The sequence below is a fragment of the Mustela putorius genome, unplaced genomic scaffold (genome assembly GCF_011764305.1).
Source record: "Mustela putorius furo isolate JIRA1106 unplaced genomic scaffold, ASM1176430v1.1 tig00003834_pilon_pilon_pilon, whole genome shotgun sequence".
Taxonomy (NCBI): domain Eukaryota; kingdom Metazoa; phylum Chordata; class Mammalia; order Carnivora; family Mustelidae; genus Mustela; species Mustela putorius.
The window spans coordinates 124,721,356-124,740,857 of NW_025421987.1; the positions used below are offsets into that span (position 1 = coordinate 124,721,356).

At 42.2% G+C, this 19,502-nt stretch overlaps 1 protein-coding gene across 3 annotated transcripts in view; it reads left to right on the plus strand.

The window, feature by feature from the left end:
• The first annotated feature begins 8 nt into the window (after positions 1–8).
• The window catches only part of TGFBR2 (transforming growth factor beta receptor 2), an 89,749-nt gene continuing 70,255 nt past the window's right edge, over positions 9–19,502 (plus strand). The window contains exons 1-2 of one of the 3 annotated variants that reach the window (XM_045088999.1): positions 9–400; positions 8,722–8,775. In XM_045088999.1, coding sequence (XP_044944934.1) covers positions 307–400; positions 8,722–8,775 — 148 coding nt within the window. In that variant the 5' untranslated portion in view covers positions 9–306. Of the gene's footprint in view, positions 401–8,721; positions 8,776–8,994; positions 9,020–19,502 lie in introns of those variants that run through there. The other 2 variants (XM_045089000.1, XM_045089001.1) reach the window with 2 other exon arrangements.

The window sequence follows — 19,502 nt, forward strand, 5'->3', positions numbered from 1 at the left end:
GGCGCCCGGGTGAAGTTGAGTGAGTCACTCGCACGCACGGACCGAAGACACCCCCGCGCGCGCGCTCGCCAGGGGCAGGAGCCGGCCTCCTGCGCAGCTCCCCTTGGCCGCCGGGGGCCTCCCCGCGCCCCGCCGGCCTCCAGGCCCCCTCCCGGCAGGCGAGCGGCGCCACATCTGGCCCGCGCATCTGCCCGGCCGGCCGGCGCGGGGTCCCGAGAGGGCGCGGCGCGGAGGCGCAGCCGGGGCTCCGGGAGGCGCCGTCCGCTGCGCTCGGGGCTCGGTCTATGACGAGCGGCGGGGGCTGCCATGGGTCGGGGGCTGCTCAGGGGCCTGTGGCCGCTGCACATCATCCTGTGGACGCGCATCGCCAGCACGATCCCGCCGCAAGTTCAGAAGTCGGGTGAGTGGCCTCCAGGTGGGCTCGGCGGGGCGCCGGGGGGTCCCCGCTGCGCTTTGACAGTCGGCCCCGGGCGCCCGGCGCTCGGGCGGAAACGGGAAAGTTCCCTCGGCAGCACCCACGCAGCGCGGCTCCCCGAGGCGCCGGGCTCTGAGTTTCTCTTTCAAAAGAGGAGGAAAGTTAAAGGGGAAGGGGCGCGGGGCACGTCGGGCCCCCTTTGTGCGGGCAGGAAAGGCGTTGTGCCGGCCTCTTTCGAGGCGAGCCCCCACCCCCGGAAAGGGAAGTTTGAGAAGTTGCTTGGGTATCTGAAGAAGGCTGGGGAGCCGCGGCCCGGAGCGGAGGCCGCCGAGGCCGCCAAAGAAGCTGGCGCACCTGGGGTCGCCGCGGCCCGGGGCGATGCTGCGTGCCCACCCAGCTCTCGGCCAGACTCTCCCTTCAGTGGCCCGCGATTCCAGCCTGGGCTCTGGGGAGACGCCGCACGTTCCCCGAGGCCCGCTTCTCGGCCCTAAAGTCACTGTAAGAAAGTTTCACGGAACCAGGCAAAAGAAAGTTATCTGGCTCCACCAAGGACTGGGCGTAGGTGGGGTAGGGAGCGGGGATTGTCAGGTGGCAGGCAGGGAATTATTAACTCGGTGCCCACTAGGTGCTAGGTGTTGGGTGCTGGAGATGTTGCCTGGAGCCAGACAGCCCTGCCTTGCCGGAGGTGATGGTTCTCTGCTACTGTCCTTTGAGGGAAAAGGAAAGGTTAAATTCCTAACTGTCCCTGAGCTCCCCATCTCTGGACGTTTTCGGAGGTGAAAAATGCAAGAATTGAGTTCTTAATTATTTGTTATGGAAAGTACCGAACCCCCTTGAGACTTTGAAAATTATTACTTTTTGGAGCGGTGATCTGCATAACCCAGTTATCTGCAGCTAGGGCCTGGGTTAACTGAGTACTTGGAACCTGAGGGCCTCAGCTTCCTCATCTGTAAAATGGTTAGATTTGGATAACTTTACATCCCCTTCATCTGTGACATCTTGTTGCTCTCTTTCCCCTTTGGTGACTTGGAGATGCCCTGATAGCCCACATCACCCTGAGGAGCTTGCTTTATTTACCAGGGCCACGGACAGACTTACCTTTAGGTTTGTCTAGAAGAAATAAGCACCAGGTTCTAAATGGTAGGCCTCTGAGTATTTGAAGTGAATTGAGAACTTTTTGAAATGACGTTTCTTCTTGAAGGTGGCATGGAGATGGGAGTTTTGAATGGCATGAGGAAGAAACACTGTTGTAAACAACAAAAATATGTTAAAAAATCATTAAAACTTTTGTTTCAAGCTAGGAAAAAAGGAAATCAAATGACCTTGATTTCGTTAGATTTTGTTTACAAGGATGATTTATGCATTTTCAAATTCCAGACTCAATAGTTCATGAGTCAGTTTCATTTCATCTATATACACATTTCTAAACAATTAACTTAAAAGCCTAGTGGCCTTTTATTTGGGCTTTTGAACAGTTTTAAACAACCCGCAGATTTCATATTTGATGGAATTAAAGTTTCCAAATTTGAACTAAGGAATCATTTTGGAATTTGCATTCATTTGAAATTAAATTTTCAAAGATACTGGAAGGTTGAAGGTAGCTATAATGAAAACGAGATATCTACTTCCACTTCCATTTTAATTTTCCATATAAGTAAGCAGTTTCAGGATTTTTCTAAAATAACTGCTAAACCGTCAAGACACTTTTCAAAATATCTTCCTGTGTGATAAGATATGAGGAAATGAGATGCCTTTTAGGCCCCCCAAAAAGTCCATCTTCTGTTCCATAGATTGATAAGTGGGCCAAGGATTTCAGTATAAGAACAAACTTCACTAAGAAATGTACTTAAAGCCTTTTAAATTTTGTTTTGTTTTGTTTTGTAGATTCACCCTTCCTCGATGCCCCAAATTAAGTAATGATTCTTTAGGGGGAAATCTTAAATGTTAGAAAACTCTTCAGATCTGGAAAATGTGACTGGTACTTATCAAATACCTAACAAGAGATTTCTGTTGAGGACTCAGTGTTGGTAAAAGTAACATACAGATAAACTTCTTACCTAAAATCATATTAATTATGTATTTATCTTTGTCAAGGTCAGAGACTAGTGATTACTAGGACTAGAATCTGATCTTTAGTCTATGGCTTTTCAGAAAACAAATTTTGACCCCCCTGGCTACTTCCTTTAGTAACATCAGTTGTGGTCTATACGAAATCCTGTTTTGGATTTATTGCTTTTTTACAAGGTAGCACCCCATGGTGATGAGTCCTTATTATTGTCTGTGTAGCTGCCTCAACTGCTACATGATTTCCATTTTAGTTTTATAATCCTTAGTTATCAACACAACTTTTAAAATTTTTCTTTATTTTTTAACCCCATTTTTCCAATTAAGAATGACACCTCATCGGTGCCATTGTAAAAAAAAAACAGCGATTACTAATTGGTCCTTCTCAGCGTATTTAAAGAGCATCTTCTTGTACCAGGCAGGAGACTTAGACCTGGAGACACTATCCAAAATGAATAAGACAGTTGAATGGATGGAAGGGTGTTAAAGGCAAAGACCAGGGCACATAGTTTAACCCTGTGTGTTTGGGAGCGTTAATGAATACTGGTGGTTTATTTTCTAGACTCCCCTTTTACAAGAGGTGTTTGATTGTTGAATGCATTTGGACGGAAGCAAGTTGAATGTTTTTTTCTCAGTCCCTCTGAATGTCTTCCTTTTTCTTCATCTGTTCTTTTCTATGCCTGCCATGTTATAGGCCCCCACCCCAGTCCTCCATTCTGTAGCCAGTGTAGTAGACCCAATGTGCCCATCTAATCTTTCTTTTTAGGAGAAGCTTCGAGATACAAGTTTTGGAATGGAGGCCTCCTGGGTTCCAGACCCAGCGTCCATTTACTGGCTGTGTAAGGGGACACAGCCCCCTTCCTTCTCTAACCCCCATACCCATTTATAAAATTGGGATTCTGGAGTTATGGTGAAGATTAAATGAAATAATGCTTTGAAGTGCTTAGCCCAGTGCCTGCCACATAGTAAATGCTCAGTAAATACCAGCTTTCATTATTACTATTTTTTAAATTTTTTTTTTTTTTATTTATTTAACAGACAGAGATCACAAGCAGGCGGAGAGGCAGGCAGAGAGGGGGGGCGGGAAGCATGCTCCCCACCCAGCAGAGAGCTCAATGCGGGACTGGATCCCAGGACCCCAGGACCATGACCTGAGCTGAAGGCAGAAGCTTAACCCACTGAGCCACCCAGGCGCCCCATTCATTATTATTTTTAACTCCGAACTCAGACCTTAATAGGATCCTCCATGACCTGGTTGCCATTTGATTCTGAGACTTCACATCCCACCAAGGCTCACACTTTCCCACTGTATCCTGGTCATCCTATATACACAGTCCCTGGGCAGCTTAGTAGGGCCTTTGTTCAAGCTGCTGTCATTCTGGAACTCCAACCACCTGAATAATTTTCCCTCATCTTTCAGAATTAAGTGTCATCTGCCCAAGGAAACCCCTTTGAATGCCTAGTGGTTGAACTAAACATCCCCTCCTGAGAACAGGCCTCTCTCTTAGCTCATAACAATAGCTGAAATTATATCTTTATGTGACTCCCTTGCCAGTCAAGCCTCTCAAAAGCAGGAGGCGTGTCTTATTAATTTCTCCATATCCAGGGCTTCTGGAAGGACCAGAAACAACACCTAGCACCCAGGAAACGTTGAGCTGAGCTCCTGGTACAATCCAGAGCAACCATTTTAACAACCAGGCAGCCCTTATCTATTGGGAGTTTGCTCTGAATAGTAAAATCTTCCTTTTACTAACTTAACATAGAGTAGTTAACTACTAGTAGTAACTCTAAGTTAGAGTAGTAAACTACTCTAGTTGTTAACTAGTAGAGTAATTTAACTAGTAGTTTATTATTAATGACTCTATTTAAACTACTAGTAGTTAACTACTCTACTAGTTAGCTACTAGTTTTGACTCTGATCTAAGTAAGCAGTTTGGCTGTTTTTATAGTATGTAATTGGTGTGTATTTTTTTTTTTTATTCTGATGAGATATGGAAAAAGATGCTTCCGCTTCTGACAAACATGCTGGAAAGCTCTCATGCAGTCCCTTTAGCTATACATTTTGAATTGGTGTAAGACATTCTAAGCCATTCCAGAACTTGAGGGTTTCACCAAAGAAATTTTCCAGTAAATACTGAATTCTCTCTCTCTCTCTCTTTTTCTTCTCTAGACGGTTGTCGAAAGGAGACTTTAGTTAAAAATGAAGTGCTGAAAATCTAAATTTAGCTTTTAAGTTTCTTTTTTCATCAGGGTTTGATGTTTTGGTTTATAAGCGGTGAAGCAGAGTCCGTCGAAGGGAAGTGTGGGCCCTGTAAGCAGCTTCTGTCTGCTGCAGAGCAGTGTGGGTATTATTTAGGTCTGATGCAAACCACCAAAACAGTTTAAAATAGGGTGCAGAGGAAACATACTTCCTGGCTAGAGCATGGCATTATTTAGCCAATTTCCACATAAAGGCATAACTCTGTCACCTTGTTAGCTTCTGCCCTCCAGCTCCTCACGTGTAGCTTCGGCCAAATTAACACATGATTTTCAGTGGAAGTGACTTAGCAGATATGCACTAGGGGTGTGCATGCTCACCACTTATTTTGTACTACCTCTTTTTCATGTCACATTTTGCTCCCCAGGTGTGTGTTGCTTCTAACCGAGGCAATACGATGACTCTCCCTTCCTGCCTGGCATGTCAGAAAGGTTTAGAATGCTGAGCAGGCACACTGGCTCCTTTCAGGGAGGAGTGGGGGAAAAGGGAAACCAACATTTGAAAATCTGCTCTGAGCCAGCTGCTTGACATGACTTATCTAATTTAATCTTTAGAAGAAGTCTGCAAGATAAGATTTGTTAACTTTATTTCTAGATTGGGAAGGTGGAGTCTGCTCAAGGTCTCTTGAGGTTTGCCCATGCGTGCGTGTGTGTGTGTGTGGTTGTGCGTGCATGTGTTGGGGCGGGATGGGTGCGTGTGCGTGTGGGTGGGTGTGCATGCGTTCTCAGCTTGCCCTGTTTGCATTCAGCTAGGCGCTTTCACAAAATCCGTCTGTGAGCACCTATGTTGAGATGGAAGTTAGGGAGGGGCTAAGGCGTCCTCGTGTTTGAGAAGGGGAAATTTACCATCTGATACCATCAATTCAGTGCTCCTGATTTCATGATTTGCTTGGCTTGCATGATCTGCCTCCTTCCTGAGTATCTCTGTACCATAGAAAATCACGATAGGGCCATCTCTTTAGAAAGAAACTCTACTCTTCCTAATCTGATCACAGAGTCCAGGTGGCGGGACCCACCTCATGTGACCCCATGGTTCGACTGTTTACAGCAGAGGGACAAGCACCATTTTCAGAGCTGTGTATCGTACATCCCACATTCCAGGCACGTAGGACCAGCATCTGTGTACAGGTCTCAAACAACCGTTGGTGAGGGCAGAAAGAACAGAATTTGTCTAACATAACAGGCAGATGGGATGATTTGACTTTTGAGGTCCCACTAATTTGAAAACTTGTAGGTGGTTAAAATTCTTCTCCTCATGATAGGATCTGGCCTTTTACTTGCTGTGATCAGCTTTTTAGGTCTTGGCACTCAACATGAAGCTAGCCTCCTTAGATGTAGTCAACTCAAGATCTCCTCTTTAGGCTTTTAAGGGTTCCCTAATATCCTTGTTTTGTTTACAGGGCTGAAGCTTAGTTCATTAGAATGGGTTTAGTTGCAGAGTAAATGCCCGTGACTTCTGAGGATGTGAGGATATAGGTGGAAAAGGCTGTTTGCTGTCAAGACATGCAGCTCGCTCTCTCTCCTTCCTTCCTTCCTTTCTCTCTCTCTCTTTCTTTCTTCTCCTTTTTTTTTCTTTTTCTTCCTTTCCTTCCCTTCCTTCCCTTCTTTCTCTTTTCTCCTTTTCTTCTTTTCTTTTCTTTCTTCTTTTATGATGAGATCCTCCCCTCAATTTTTTCAACTCCGTTAAAATATAGGCCTAGTATGTGGGCAAAAGGGACCTCTGCCCTGGATCTTAGAGGGCACTGCCTTTGGTCTTCTCAAGTCAGACCCCTGTCCATAGGGTAAGAAAACTCTGGGCCTCTGAGTCCAAATCCCTCCCTTTTTTAGATCACATTTCAGGTACCTGGGAACAACACTTCACTGTCCGAATAGCCCTGGGTTAACTTTTACAGGCTATATGGACTTTGGGGTACCTCTGTGCATCTAAGGGGTGGCTACAGGGGAGCTGTGTATATGTGGGGTGTGTGCACGGATGTGTTACAACTTGGGTGTCCATGCATATCTCACAAGGCCCCACTTGATATAGGATGGAGCAGGCAGTGAAAAGAGGAAGGTATTACTGGCCAGGCCTGGGATAATGTTTACCCACAGCTATCAGTTCCAGAAAAGGACTTGAGTAGTTTACGAGTTTGATAATTATACTAGGCTTTCCAAAGTATCACAAAGATACATTTGCCAGTCAAGGTAGGACAAAACCTATTTTATGGGACATTTTCTCCACTTGATTTATAAATTTCCAGTATTTTGATCTTTGGTATGTGGGCCTCCATATGCCCTCACCCTGAGTCTTCCAGTGCCGTTGGAACAACATTCCTTTGCAGAGGTGTGGGGCACCAGATTGGTTTTTGTTGATTTTATTCTGTTCTTCCTGGAGAGACTGGTCATTAGCAAAAAAGCTAAGACTCCTTCTGTAATCATAACGTTGTATCTTCTTTGAGAAATTCAGCTTTTCATAATTTGTATTTTCTTGAAGGAAACTTTAGTTCTATTAATTTGACTTGTCCTGTCCGTTATTTCACTTAACACATTTTTTTTTTTAAAGATTTCCCAGTGCTGTATTGGCATTTCCTACATGTATTGGAAACACTAGGCAAGGTGAAACTTCTCTGGATGTTTTCTCTAATATTGTAAATGTTTATTTGAGTGATCCATGGCCTTCTCAAGCTCTGTAAGGAAAACAAGAACATTAGAAGAGTGTTAAGAAGTAAAAAGCCCTTCTGACACTATAAAAGGTATAAGGTTGTCAAAACTATGCATTTTAGAGAGCCAGGGAGTTGGCAGAACAAACATGAATGTTTCGAAGGAAAATATGGGGTCAGGTGCATGTTCTGAGCCTATGCCACAGCAGGTCTTATCTGTGAAAGCTGTAAATCATTAGAGGATTCCCTGACTTTGGAGGAAACTCACTCTGCTGCTTTGTGGATGACTAGTGGTCATCCTAAAACTCTATGAAACTTTTCCACATAGGGAAATTGAATTGGCTCCATGCTTCCGGGGAGCTGTGTCCCTCTCTTGAGGAAGCTGCATTTGTGAGCCTTCTTGGACCAGTTTCCCACTAATATATGGAGCCCACTTACCAATATCTTCCACTGCCTAGATTGTGCTGAACACTTCTTCTCTTTAGTTAACCTTCAAATCAACTCCAAGAAGAGGTAGATTTTATAATACTCATTATAAGCACTTTGGAGTTTAGAAAACTTAGCAAAGGCTGCCCTGTTATCAAGTGATTATGTTGGGGTTGGACCCAAGATGGTCTGGTCTAGGGACCTGGCCTTCAACTGTTATATACTATACTGAGACTAGGTCACCTCAGTTGACATAAACTGTTCTCTATTGTAGCATGGGTGGTGGGAGAACATAGGGGTTAAGAAAAATAATGGTAATATCCAACATATTTCTAATGCTATATTGTTTTTCATTTATTATCCCATTTAATTTCTTTAGCTAAATAAAATAATGTTGTCATGCCGGTCTAGTGACCTCAATGGGAGAATGAAATATATACATCACTTGTCAAATCGTGGCGTATTTATGCCGTCAAGGAATTTTTAGGTATTCTGAGCAAAACTAAACCTTGTTTGGAAGGATTGGGGGAATTAAAGGATGCATAAATATGTGGGGGATATATATAGTATGCCAAGGTGGATTCACCATAAGTGAATGGAATATAACTTTTAAGGCTTATGCCTGGTGTAGACCCATATCCTGGCTTTGGAAGGGAGACTGGCAATGTGGTTAGTGAGTGTCAATTAAGTCCAAGAATATTTAAGAAATCTTGCTGTGCCTTGACTATTATAGCTTACCATATAAAAGGAACTTGATAGAGGTTTTCCCAAATTTAGAGGCAATTCAGAACATTTATAGTATATCACTTAAAATGAATGATAAAGCTGAAACTCTTTCCAAGCTATTCAAAAATAAATTATGAATTCGGATCAACAGTTCTAGAGGAAAGACTGATTTATTTTTCGATTCTCTCTATACAGACTATTACAAAATATCATTGGAAGACGCAATCAAAGAGTGTGCAATCAAAAAAGGTAATAAAAATATCTCAGAGACATGTCAGGCAGTTTAGTAATAAAAATAATCGTTTCTTTTCAAATTTAATGTTTGTGGTATTTGTAGCTTTTTAAAATTTGTAATTTGTTAGACGACATTTTAAATTTTAAGTATTCACTTTCATACCTTAATTTCTATTCTTAATTTTTATATTCTTTTTCTTAGGGTGCCCCTGAAATTTAAAAGCTTCAACATTCACAAGACCCAAATCTATGCTTAATGGTAGGATTTGCTTTTTGGCCTAGAAAAATAAATAGAAATGCCTCCTCTTCTACCACCCACTCCCATACGGAGACTGAAGTCTGCATTGTTACATCACCAAACACAAACTTCTTTTTCCAGGTTTAGCTAAACCCTTCATTTTTTTTCCTAGTTCAGAGGCCCCATGCCAAGTAGAGAAGAAGTTGTAAATATGTAATTATCACAGAACCTCGATCTTGAATGAAACCCAGATCTGACCCTTAGTTTGAGATGAAGACTCTACCTACAAGAGAGCTGGTGAAGACTAAAGTGTGTTATACTGGCAACCAGGGTGTCTGGGTGATCTGGCCAAGTCCCTTGGCCTCACTGGTTCTCATTTTTGTCTAGGTACAGTGCCAAGAGTTGGACTAGATGAGATTTTCAGTTTTTTTCTGTCCTGAAATGTTTCATTTTGTAGCTTTAGTGGAGGAAACCATTGAAATTAATGTAAAAACATAATCCTTAACTAATCGAAGTAGAAAACTCAAAAGTCATAACAGGACAGAGCAGACATATACTGCAAACATCCACTTGGAGTTTGTCAGAGATGACTACTATTGAAAAAAGAGAACGAAGCCATAGTTATTTTGAAAATTTCCTGCTACAGGTGCCTGAGCATACACCTTGACTAAATAGCATGTTTACTTGAGCTAGCACTTTTTCCTTGCTGAAAAAAAAGGTTTATTTGGTTTTGGTGGTAATACCATTTCTTTTTTGTTAATTATGGTGTTCTCATTCTCCCCTTCCTCTGAATTGGTTGAAGAATCTGTGAAAGTTTTTCCTGAGGAAGAGAATTATGAAATGCTTTGCTGTGTCTAGGAAAAGAAAGTCCTAAAGGAGCTTCTGTGTTTTGGGGGAAAAGAAAAGAAACTTGCCTGAATATAATTAGTCTTCTCTTGCCTTTCAAAGATCTGTCCACCACTTTTCTTAAAATATTCTCAGAAAAGACAGAATTTGCTACAGATTGGCAGATTGCAGACTGCTTTTTTCGGCAGGGGAGTAGCTATAAGCCCCATAATTGCATTTCTGTATGGTCTGCATACACCAGTTATCACAGAGGAGAAATCTAACTATTGCTTTGAATGACTGTCTTGTTACTTCATATCACTTTTATGTTTTGTTCTCTAAAAGGCATTGTATTGGGGGAAAACAATGATAAAATTTGACCTCAGATGTGTGAAAAGGAAAAACAACAATTACAACAACTGGCGTCGCATTGTCCATTCACTATTCTGGAATCCCAAAAATTACATTGTTGTGAAACAGTTTCTAACAATCGCAGCCCTTCCTGGGCACTCTTTTATTCTTATAGTTTCTGTCATAATTAATTATATAATTTATATTGCCTCTCTCATCACCTATTAATTTATTCCAAGGAGCCCCAGACCAGCCCGTCTTTTCCTTTTTGCGGTTTTCTGTTTTCCATCACCTCTGGGAAGTCCGGCTTGTTCCAACTTCTCACCCCTTCGTGAGCCTCACTTAACATCTACCTATCGTGCGTTAGAATAGGCACTGAGGTTCAGATCGGGAGCTCAAGCATTCTGGCCCCAACAAGATGCTTTCATATCACCCCCTGATAACAGTAGCTGAAGGTTCTAATACCTTGCTACCCAAAGGGGGTGGTCCAGACCCAGCAGCACCTGCATCACTGAGAATTACTGCAAATGCAGAATGTTGGGCCTGTTCAGAACCAGCATTTTAACAAGATCCCTGGGGGATTCGTGTACATATGCCCGGACGTTTGCGACACGCTGCCCCAGTAGCCTTAAAGCATCTTCCACAGAGGAATCGAAGGACCTGCAGTAGTGTTGGTGAATCAGATCAGACTTCTTTCTGTCCCCGAGGAAGACAGGGATTCCAGGAAGAGTAACTTCTAGTATGATGAGGGCGTTTTGACTCCTCCCTAGCTACAAGACCCCCTTTTAACTGTATGTAATGAACACACTGAGGCTAGCAGAAGCAAATGCTCTGACAGCAAGTCAAGTCAATTAGTGAGTCAGTTTTATCCTGTCTGTTTATCCAAAACATCTTCCATGGTTCTTTCCCTTGACCCAAAACTGTAGATCCTAGAGATCCGTTTCTCTGCTGAACCCGTAACATTTTTAACATGTTTACTCATTAGACATTTAATCATAGAACTGCCTTGCCATTTGTAGGCCTTAATTAAGAGCTATTATACCTTGGTGTTTCTTAAAGCATGTAGCACTCTGCTGTATACAAAATATGTACCCAATAAATTAATGAATTAATGCCAGGTTTTTCAGGACATGGTTCTAGTCTTCGGCATTAAAAAACTTTTTATCTTCTACCTTGAGGAACTTATTTCATTGATGCTGAGTGAGAACTCACTGAATTTTTCTTGAATCCATCAACATTTTTTTAGTCTGTTCAGATCATGCTACCAGTGGGTTTTTCGGTGAGTGGTATTTTATTCATTGTAAGACAATTTTTTGTACCTTCGTTACTTTTGCCTTTAAGAATTATTGGTCTCAGCCAGTAACAGCAATCAGTTCTCACAACTCTTTCTGACTTTTTTCAAATGATTTTATTACGTATTTTTTTTTCCTTCTGACACTGTAACTGTACTCGGCCAAAAAAAAAAAAAAAGAAAAAAGAAACAGAAAAAACTTTCCATAGAAACCTGTATCTCATGTTGCTGCCTTTTGCATCAAATCTCAACTTATTCATCATAATAACTGTAAATCTCATTACCTAGAATCTCGGAATCAGACAAATTTTTACAACAGGAATGCTGTTACATGAAATACATAACCATTTGGTTTCATTTTTACTCTTAAATCATGCTACCACAATGCAAGTCTGAACTCGTGTTTTCTGTCTGGTGTGAGAAGCTCTTTGGTTTCTGCCTATGGATGCCTTATGTCCCTTTTCTCTTTAATACATATCCATGGCCATCAGTTAAATCTTCTCCCCAGATAACATTTTGAATAGCTGGCCCCTGATAGAGAGCCTTCCATGATCTTCTCTGTGGATCCCAGGTGACTGATTACACAGCCCTGACTTTTTCTTTGAGGTCAGGGGTTGTGTCAATATCCTTGTTTCTGAAGATGCATCTTGGGGTCACAGGACCAGTTAGGTGATTCCATGCATGAATGAGGCCAAGCCTTTCCCCCATTTCCCTTTCTGCTCTTATACATGTCTCAGGCCCTAGTTCCCTTTAAACTGGACATCCTCACACATGCTTCTGCTTTTAGATTTTCTAACTGGTGACTGTTATCCCAATTTTCCCATTCTCTACCCATGCCCTACAATCCTCCACATGCTGAAATAACACCTGAGTAGATGTCATTTCCTCTCTTGGCTCTTCAGTTAGTTATACCAGTCAGATTTCCCTCCTTTTTCCTCTTCACAGCCTCACCAACAAGCCTGGCTTCCACACTCAGGTGACTTTATGTGTGTGGCTGTATGCATGTGCCCGTTATTAGAATGAAAATTCTTTAATGGAGAATCTCCCATCTGATTCTTCCCTGGCACTCTCTGTGCGTTCTCATTGAAAGATTGTTGATGTTTAGAATCCATTACTTTTAAAGGCCAGAGAAACTGCTTATAAATCCAAGACGGGATTATAGGTTATACACACACACGCACACACACATATATAAATAATTTATATTTCTACTTCTGTATTTATATTTAAATTTGTATATGCTTTTTTTTTTCCTAGACTGTTTACCTTCTCACCATCAAGTGTGTCATCAGGGGCTTTGTCATTTATTATAAAGCCACCTTGAGGGAACAATGAGCTTGTGGGAAATTTTGAATGATCTGATGCGTGTAAGTCTCTCTTTGCAGGGAAGGTTCCCTGTGCCTTCAGTCTTTAGCTTCTGTGAATTTGGGGGGGCTGCAATCTGTGGGTGTTAAGGCCTGTTGCTTTTCCATCCGTCACAGACTGTCTTTGATTCATCTCTCCTCTTGTGTGTGAATCTTTTGTAGAGGACCCAACGTGTTATGCCGGTAGGCGCCCAAAAAAGTCATAAAGTAAATCATATTATCTGACTCAAGATTTTTTTGTGCCACTCCTGCCTTCACTTTTTTATGAATTGTGGATTATCTCCTATCACTGGGATAGTTGGAGGAGGGGTAGTTGAACGAAGGGGTTTATGTGCAGTGGAGAGCGTCGGAAGACACCTTTCTACCTGCTTGAGGGAAGACATCCCCCGTTGCAAAGGTGACTCCTGACTTTAACAGCACAGTTTCCAGACATGCTCCTGCCTCTCTTCCAGCTGGATTGTCACCCAGGGAGCCCCTCTTCCAGGGGAATTGGGGAGCTTTCCTGACTTCATAACATTACTTAAGCATGGACTAACAATGCCCTATCTGCACTATCTCAGGGAATCAGGAGATGAAACAAGAATTTTCTGTCTTAATATTCTGTGGCATATTATAAAGAGAAATGGTTGAGATAGAATACTTTTAATTTGATGTACTGTTGGTTAGCTTTCAGAACTGCTGAAAACATTTCTCTTTCAAGATTTTGATGATGCCTTTGGTGAGGATGTTTGTGGCCGTTATGTAATCACTTATGCAGCGCTGTGTGAAACGTTTGGCCAACTCAAGAGTGTCTCCTGTTACCAGCTACCAGCTTATTAATGTAATACTTGTATCTTCAGGGTAAAGAAGGAACCTGGTTTCTTGATAGTCTCATTTTTACTTTTTGAATAACTGTTGGAACTACAGTTACCTGTGCTCCAAGCTTATTGACTTTGTTATTCCTCAAGGTATAACTCTTTCTTAAAAGCGACTGACTAGGGGCGCCTGGGTGGCTCAGTGGGTTACACCTCTGCCTTTCGGCTCAGGTCATGATCTCGGGGTCCTGGGATCGAGCCCTGCATCGGGCTCTCTGCTCAGCAGGGAGTCTGCTTCCCCTCTCTCTCTACCTGCCTCTCTGCCTACTTGTGCTCTCTGTCGAATAAAGAAAGAAAAATATTAAAAAAAAAAAGTGACTGACTGAATGGTAGATGTCTGTGGGACTCATATTCTGCCAGTCCAAACAGTTTTGTTTTTCTCTCTCTACTTTGATTCAGACATTCATCTTTAAGTTCTGGAAGGGAACTTATGTTAAAGCAAGTCATGGTGAGCATTTTGTAAGGTGCCAACTGTCCAATCACTCTGTTGTACCCCTGAAGCTAATATATAATATTGAATGTCAACTGTACTTCAGTTAATATTAATGGTAATAATAATGAGAAAAGAGAGTCTTTAGAGGGAGTCCCTGAAAATCTTGGGAAAAACTGATACAGTGTCACTTCTTCCCAGTTACAGGAAGTGACCGTGGAGCCCACCTTGGCACTTGTGCTCTCTGAATGGAAGTGCCTTGAAGTTAAGAGCCAATGAAGGGGCTGGAGGTGGTAGTTGAAAGCAGCCACTTGTGTGCCCTTTATCAGCAGTGACCAGGGCTGCAGTGGAAGATCCAGATGTTTGGGAACATTTCTGCCCACAGCCTCCTCTGGCACATATCTCTTGGGAACATATAAAATGTCCTTTGTTGTTAAAATGGCTGTTAAGTGAATATGAAAAGCACAACAAACATCGTAAAAATAGTCATTTGCCAGCCTGTCCAAGCAGATAAAAAACTAGTGTCAGGAAAACAGAAAAGAGCAGGGGTTTGAATAACTTTATTCTTTTTGAGGCTTATGGGGGAAAGAGCACTGGTAGGAAAAAAGGAAAAAAGGCTGGTGTGATAACTTTGAAGAAAACATGTTGACCATGTCTGGCTATAATAATTTTTTAATAGTCCCTTATGTTAATAGAGTGTTTTATGTAAACTGTTTCACCTGGATGTCATATTTAATTTTGGAAACAACCCTCTGAGTGGGTATAATTACCCTGTTTTACAGATAATATAGAAACAGAAGCCCAGAAAGATGAAACCGTCTGAGGCATTGTAAAGACTCACAAATTTGTGTTTCTGTCATTTTACCATTTTTTGATCTCATGTTCCCTTGCTGCCTAATTTTCTAGGTAAATGTAAGACAAACACTACGGTCTTATTGTGTTTTTATATTTCCATAGCTAACTTGTAAAGAGGGGATGGTAGGGTTCACATCAGAAGCCCTGTTCTTTGCCTCAAAAATCAGAAGCCATATTGAGGACGGGAGAATTCCCTTCTTCGAGACACACTTCTCTGAGGGCTTTGTCCCTGAGTCTTACTAGAGTTCAAGGCTATGTAATGAGTCATTTTTCTTTTTCTCCTTCTCTTGTGGGGCAGTTTTTCTTTTATACACTGTGTGGTCTCCCTTTTTGAGGGTCATGTCATGCCTACCAGTAGACACAGGTTGCCATTTATAAAAGACTGTGGTAGTTGCCTCAGCCCTGTCGTTTTGCTCTTCTCCAGAGCTTCAAGGTCCTTCACATAATCAGGGAGATGGACATCTTTACACAGGAAGGGTGTGTCTTTGCCATATAGGCCTGGAGGTCAAGTGTTGTCTTTGGCTTCCTTTCCCGGAACTTCTTAAAGATGAATGTCTGAATAAAGATTTGGAGAGGAACACGATTGTTTTGACTGGCAGAACAGAAGAAACACAGACATCTAGGATTTATTTAAATTACTTTTATATAAAAGAACTTATATCTTGAGGCGTAGCAAAGCCTTCTTATTTGACTGACATTTTCAAAGGCAATGGTAAAGAATCACCTTCATGAGCAGAAACTGCATTTGTTTGCTAGCCACATGAAGGTAACGGATACTCCTGCCTGCCTGCGAGTTGTTCTATAGAATGTCATTTCGCCCACAGCATCAAAATGGAAGTTGAGTCATGATGTCATAAATTACTCCATTTTGGTTAAGGAAAGAGGTTAAATCAGCTCCCGTGTTGTATAGTATGGACTTCTTTCTCCTCTTTTCCATCATTATTCATCAGGATGATTTTCCAGTGGATTTGGGATTAAGGATTATTCTGATCCTTCCACCTCTGTGAAAATTTCCCAGAAGAGATCAGCTTCGTTAAGGAATGACTAGGTTCATGAATTTATATGGAAAGTGGAGAGACCTTCAAATTAGAATACATTTCAGTGTTACCTTTTTGTGTACTTCTTATCTAAAAGGGATGCCATAGTAAATATTCTAGAGGACTACCCTTTATATCATCCTTTTAGAAATGGTAATTTGTATATACTGTTTTCTCTTAAGGCAGATATAATTATATTTTGAAAAATATCCGAATTTTGAACATCTCAGCGACGGTCCTTCTTCGGATGTCGTACATTGGTGGTGCTTAATATATAAATGGAATAAGAAAGAAAAAAAATCAGAGTCTAGGAAGAGAAATTAAATTTTAGGACTATATTGACTTAAAAGTTATTTTTTGTGTGTGTGTTGTATCTATTTAGCTTCGAGATTTTCTGAAGGAAAGGCTTATCCACAACTGTTAACTCTGATCTAAGGAACTATTTATTACTGATTTCACTGGTAGTTTACCTAAAGGGAGATACACTTTCTTACATTTGACTTTTCTGAAATCATTATTCATTTTGCCATGTGGGATCAAAACCCTTTAAAAATTCAGCTTTCTCAAGAAATCTTCTCCTCAGGTCTTCTGACAGATCTTCCTTCAAACTTATTGTGCTCTTGGCCATTGGCAAAGGATTTCTACCCTTTAAAAATATAGGAATTCGTGAAACTCCTACTAAAAAATTAAGCTAAAAATGACCTTCCAAGGAGAATTTGTACAATAGCAACCAAATACCTTGACACCAATTATGTTGATCATTCCTGCCTCATCCCAAAACATTATTAAAGTTTGAGTCACATAAGAAAATCACTTGAGGGGCGCCAGGGTGGCTCAGTCAGTTAAGCGTCTGCCTTCAGTTCAGGTCATGATCCCAAAGTCCTGGGATCCAGCCCTGCACTGGGCTCCCGGCTCAGTGGGGAGCCTGCTTCTGCCTCTGCCTCTGCCCATATTCCTGCTCATGCTCCCTCTTTCTTTCAAATAAAGAAAATCTTTTTTTTAAAAAGGGGGTATATAAAAGAGATATACACTGATTAAAATGTTCTGTTATAATGCCCTTTGCGACTTTCCTAGCAGCCAGACCAAGCTGCGAAACATGGTTTGTAGTATACCTGCCCCCCTTCCTCTCTCTGGGACCGTCCACTTTCTCTAACTCCCAAGTTTGTTCCTGTTTAGTTCTTTGCTCCATACAGAATAAATCCTTTCCTGAACCATATTTATTTTTTTTTCTACTTCTGGCTGCACATAAAAATCATTTGGGGAGCTTTTAAAATAATCTACTGCCTGAGCCAAACCCCTGAAGTTCTGAATCATTTGCCTGGTGTAGGGCCCTGGCATCAGTATTGCTTGGAAAAATCCCCAGATGGTTCTGTTGTGGAACCCAGATTGAGAAACACTGATTGCTACAAATGGAGGATTTGAACAGAGAAGTCAAGGTATTCACTTAAAGCCCCTCAGCAAAGCAGTACCATTGATTAGGGTCAGAAGATCCCACCTTCTGACTGTAAATCCAGTATAGCAAATAAAAGAAAGGCTTTGTTACAGAACTTTGGGAGAATCAAAAAATCCCTTTCCTTCTGGAAACTCACCAGCAGAGCAGGGTTAAATGCTCATGTAAAAGCCTGTCTCACAGTACTCGTGTTTGAAAATCAAGGTCGGAAGGACGAGAGCACTGTAGGGTGGGTTGCAGGGGTTGTGACTTTCCAAAGGAACAAACAGTTGACCTGGCTTGGAAAGCCTGGACACCCCTCCGTGGTACCATTCACTGTCCACTTGTCATCAGTGGTGTTTCTGTGCTTGCTTCAGGAAACTGAGGCACAGCTGGGGAGAAGCTTGCATGGGATGCACGCTCACCAGCCACACAGGGGAGGTGTCCAGCTCTTCCAAGCCACAGCGACGTGGGCAGTCAGCACATTCTCTGCCTTGGGCCTCTCCTCGTGGAAGGTGGCAGACACCAGTGTCCTTGGAGAAGCCGTTTTCTGAGTGCCTCTCCAGTCAGAATAACCCCCACAGTGGCTGGCAGAGGCACTGAATTCTTTCTGAGGCCTGGCAAGACCACCCTGGGGATGGGAGGTCCTGTGGGGAGGTGGAAATGCTGGTGTGAGGAAGGCAGAAGGAGTTAACGTACCATAGAGTTTCTGGTTAGGGGCAGCAGAAAGATAATGAGACTATGGAAGCCTTAAATACCAGGCCATGTTGTGGTGGCTTAATTCTCTGAGTCACTGGCAAGTTAAGTGGAGACATGGCATAATGGAGCCATCGCAAAACCAAGAGTTTGTGATGTGAAGGCTGTGAATGCCTTTCCTCTTTGCCCCCAGTGGCTGCCTCTATAGTTAGCCGAAGGCAGGGGCGCCCTTCACATCCTGCCCATGCACCTGTCGGCCCCTGGGCCCTTCTTAGGGGTCCACTGTCAGCACCTCATGATTTTTTAGAACACCAGTTCCTTCATGGTACCTCAAAAGCTATACGGGGAAGCTCGGAAGTGTCCCAGAACTTCTAACGTTTCCACCTTCTGTTTAGGTTTTGTACAGCTCTCACTTCGTACGAAGGCGTCTGCTGACTCCTCTGGAATGAGGTGTGAACAAAACAAGCAAGGGTGCAAATGCATTAATTCCAAAGGGGTGCTTGCTTTTGCCGGGGCCTCACTCGTAGACCTTTTCCTGACATGTTCACACCCCAAGTATCTCCAACATACGCTTCATACTTTTAGAAATCTGAAGAATTTAGAGTTTCAGTTGGGTAGAGCCTCAGTGGAATACTTTTATTATATCTAATGCCGTTTTAATGAGCTTGAGACTAGGGAGGTTGGGTTGATTGGACAACTTATATAAACCTTTGCAAGGAATTTACTAGAGTGGAGAACGATGCCAATAGCCCAGAAATGTGGTGTTTAGGGAGCTTTTTACTTCTTAATCACCATGACAATATCGGGACAAATTGTGTAACCCTTTTAGGCAATAGCACTGTTTACTAGAACTTTCTGCAATGATTACAGTATCTTATATCTGTACTCTCCACTGTGCTAACCATTAGTCACCTGGGGCTTGGAATGTGGCAGGTGTAACAAAGGAACTGAGTTTAAAATACTATTTTATTTCCATTACACTTAAATGTAAATAGCCACACATGGCTCTTGGCTACCATAATGGACAGAACAGTTACAGAAGATCCTTTAAAATCCTCTTTCTTTTCAGGTCCTCTGAAGGAGCACAGTCAGGTAATTTCTTAGCCTCTGTAGTCCTAGTGGGGCCGATTACATTATTTCTATCTTTCCATCCCTGTATTTGGGAATTGTAGGCTGTTTCTGTCCTGGACACATGATATTCTAATGTTTATGGAAATACCCTTTAGTAGTACACTTTAATTACAATACTTTGTTCTGGGAAGATCTAGCCAAGCCTCTTTTTATCATCGTGTTTTCAGTTTTAGTCTTAAAAGGGTTATAAAAATAGCATTGTCTTGCAAGAAAAAAAAAATGCTTAAAGTCGATGGCCATG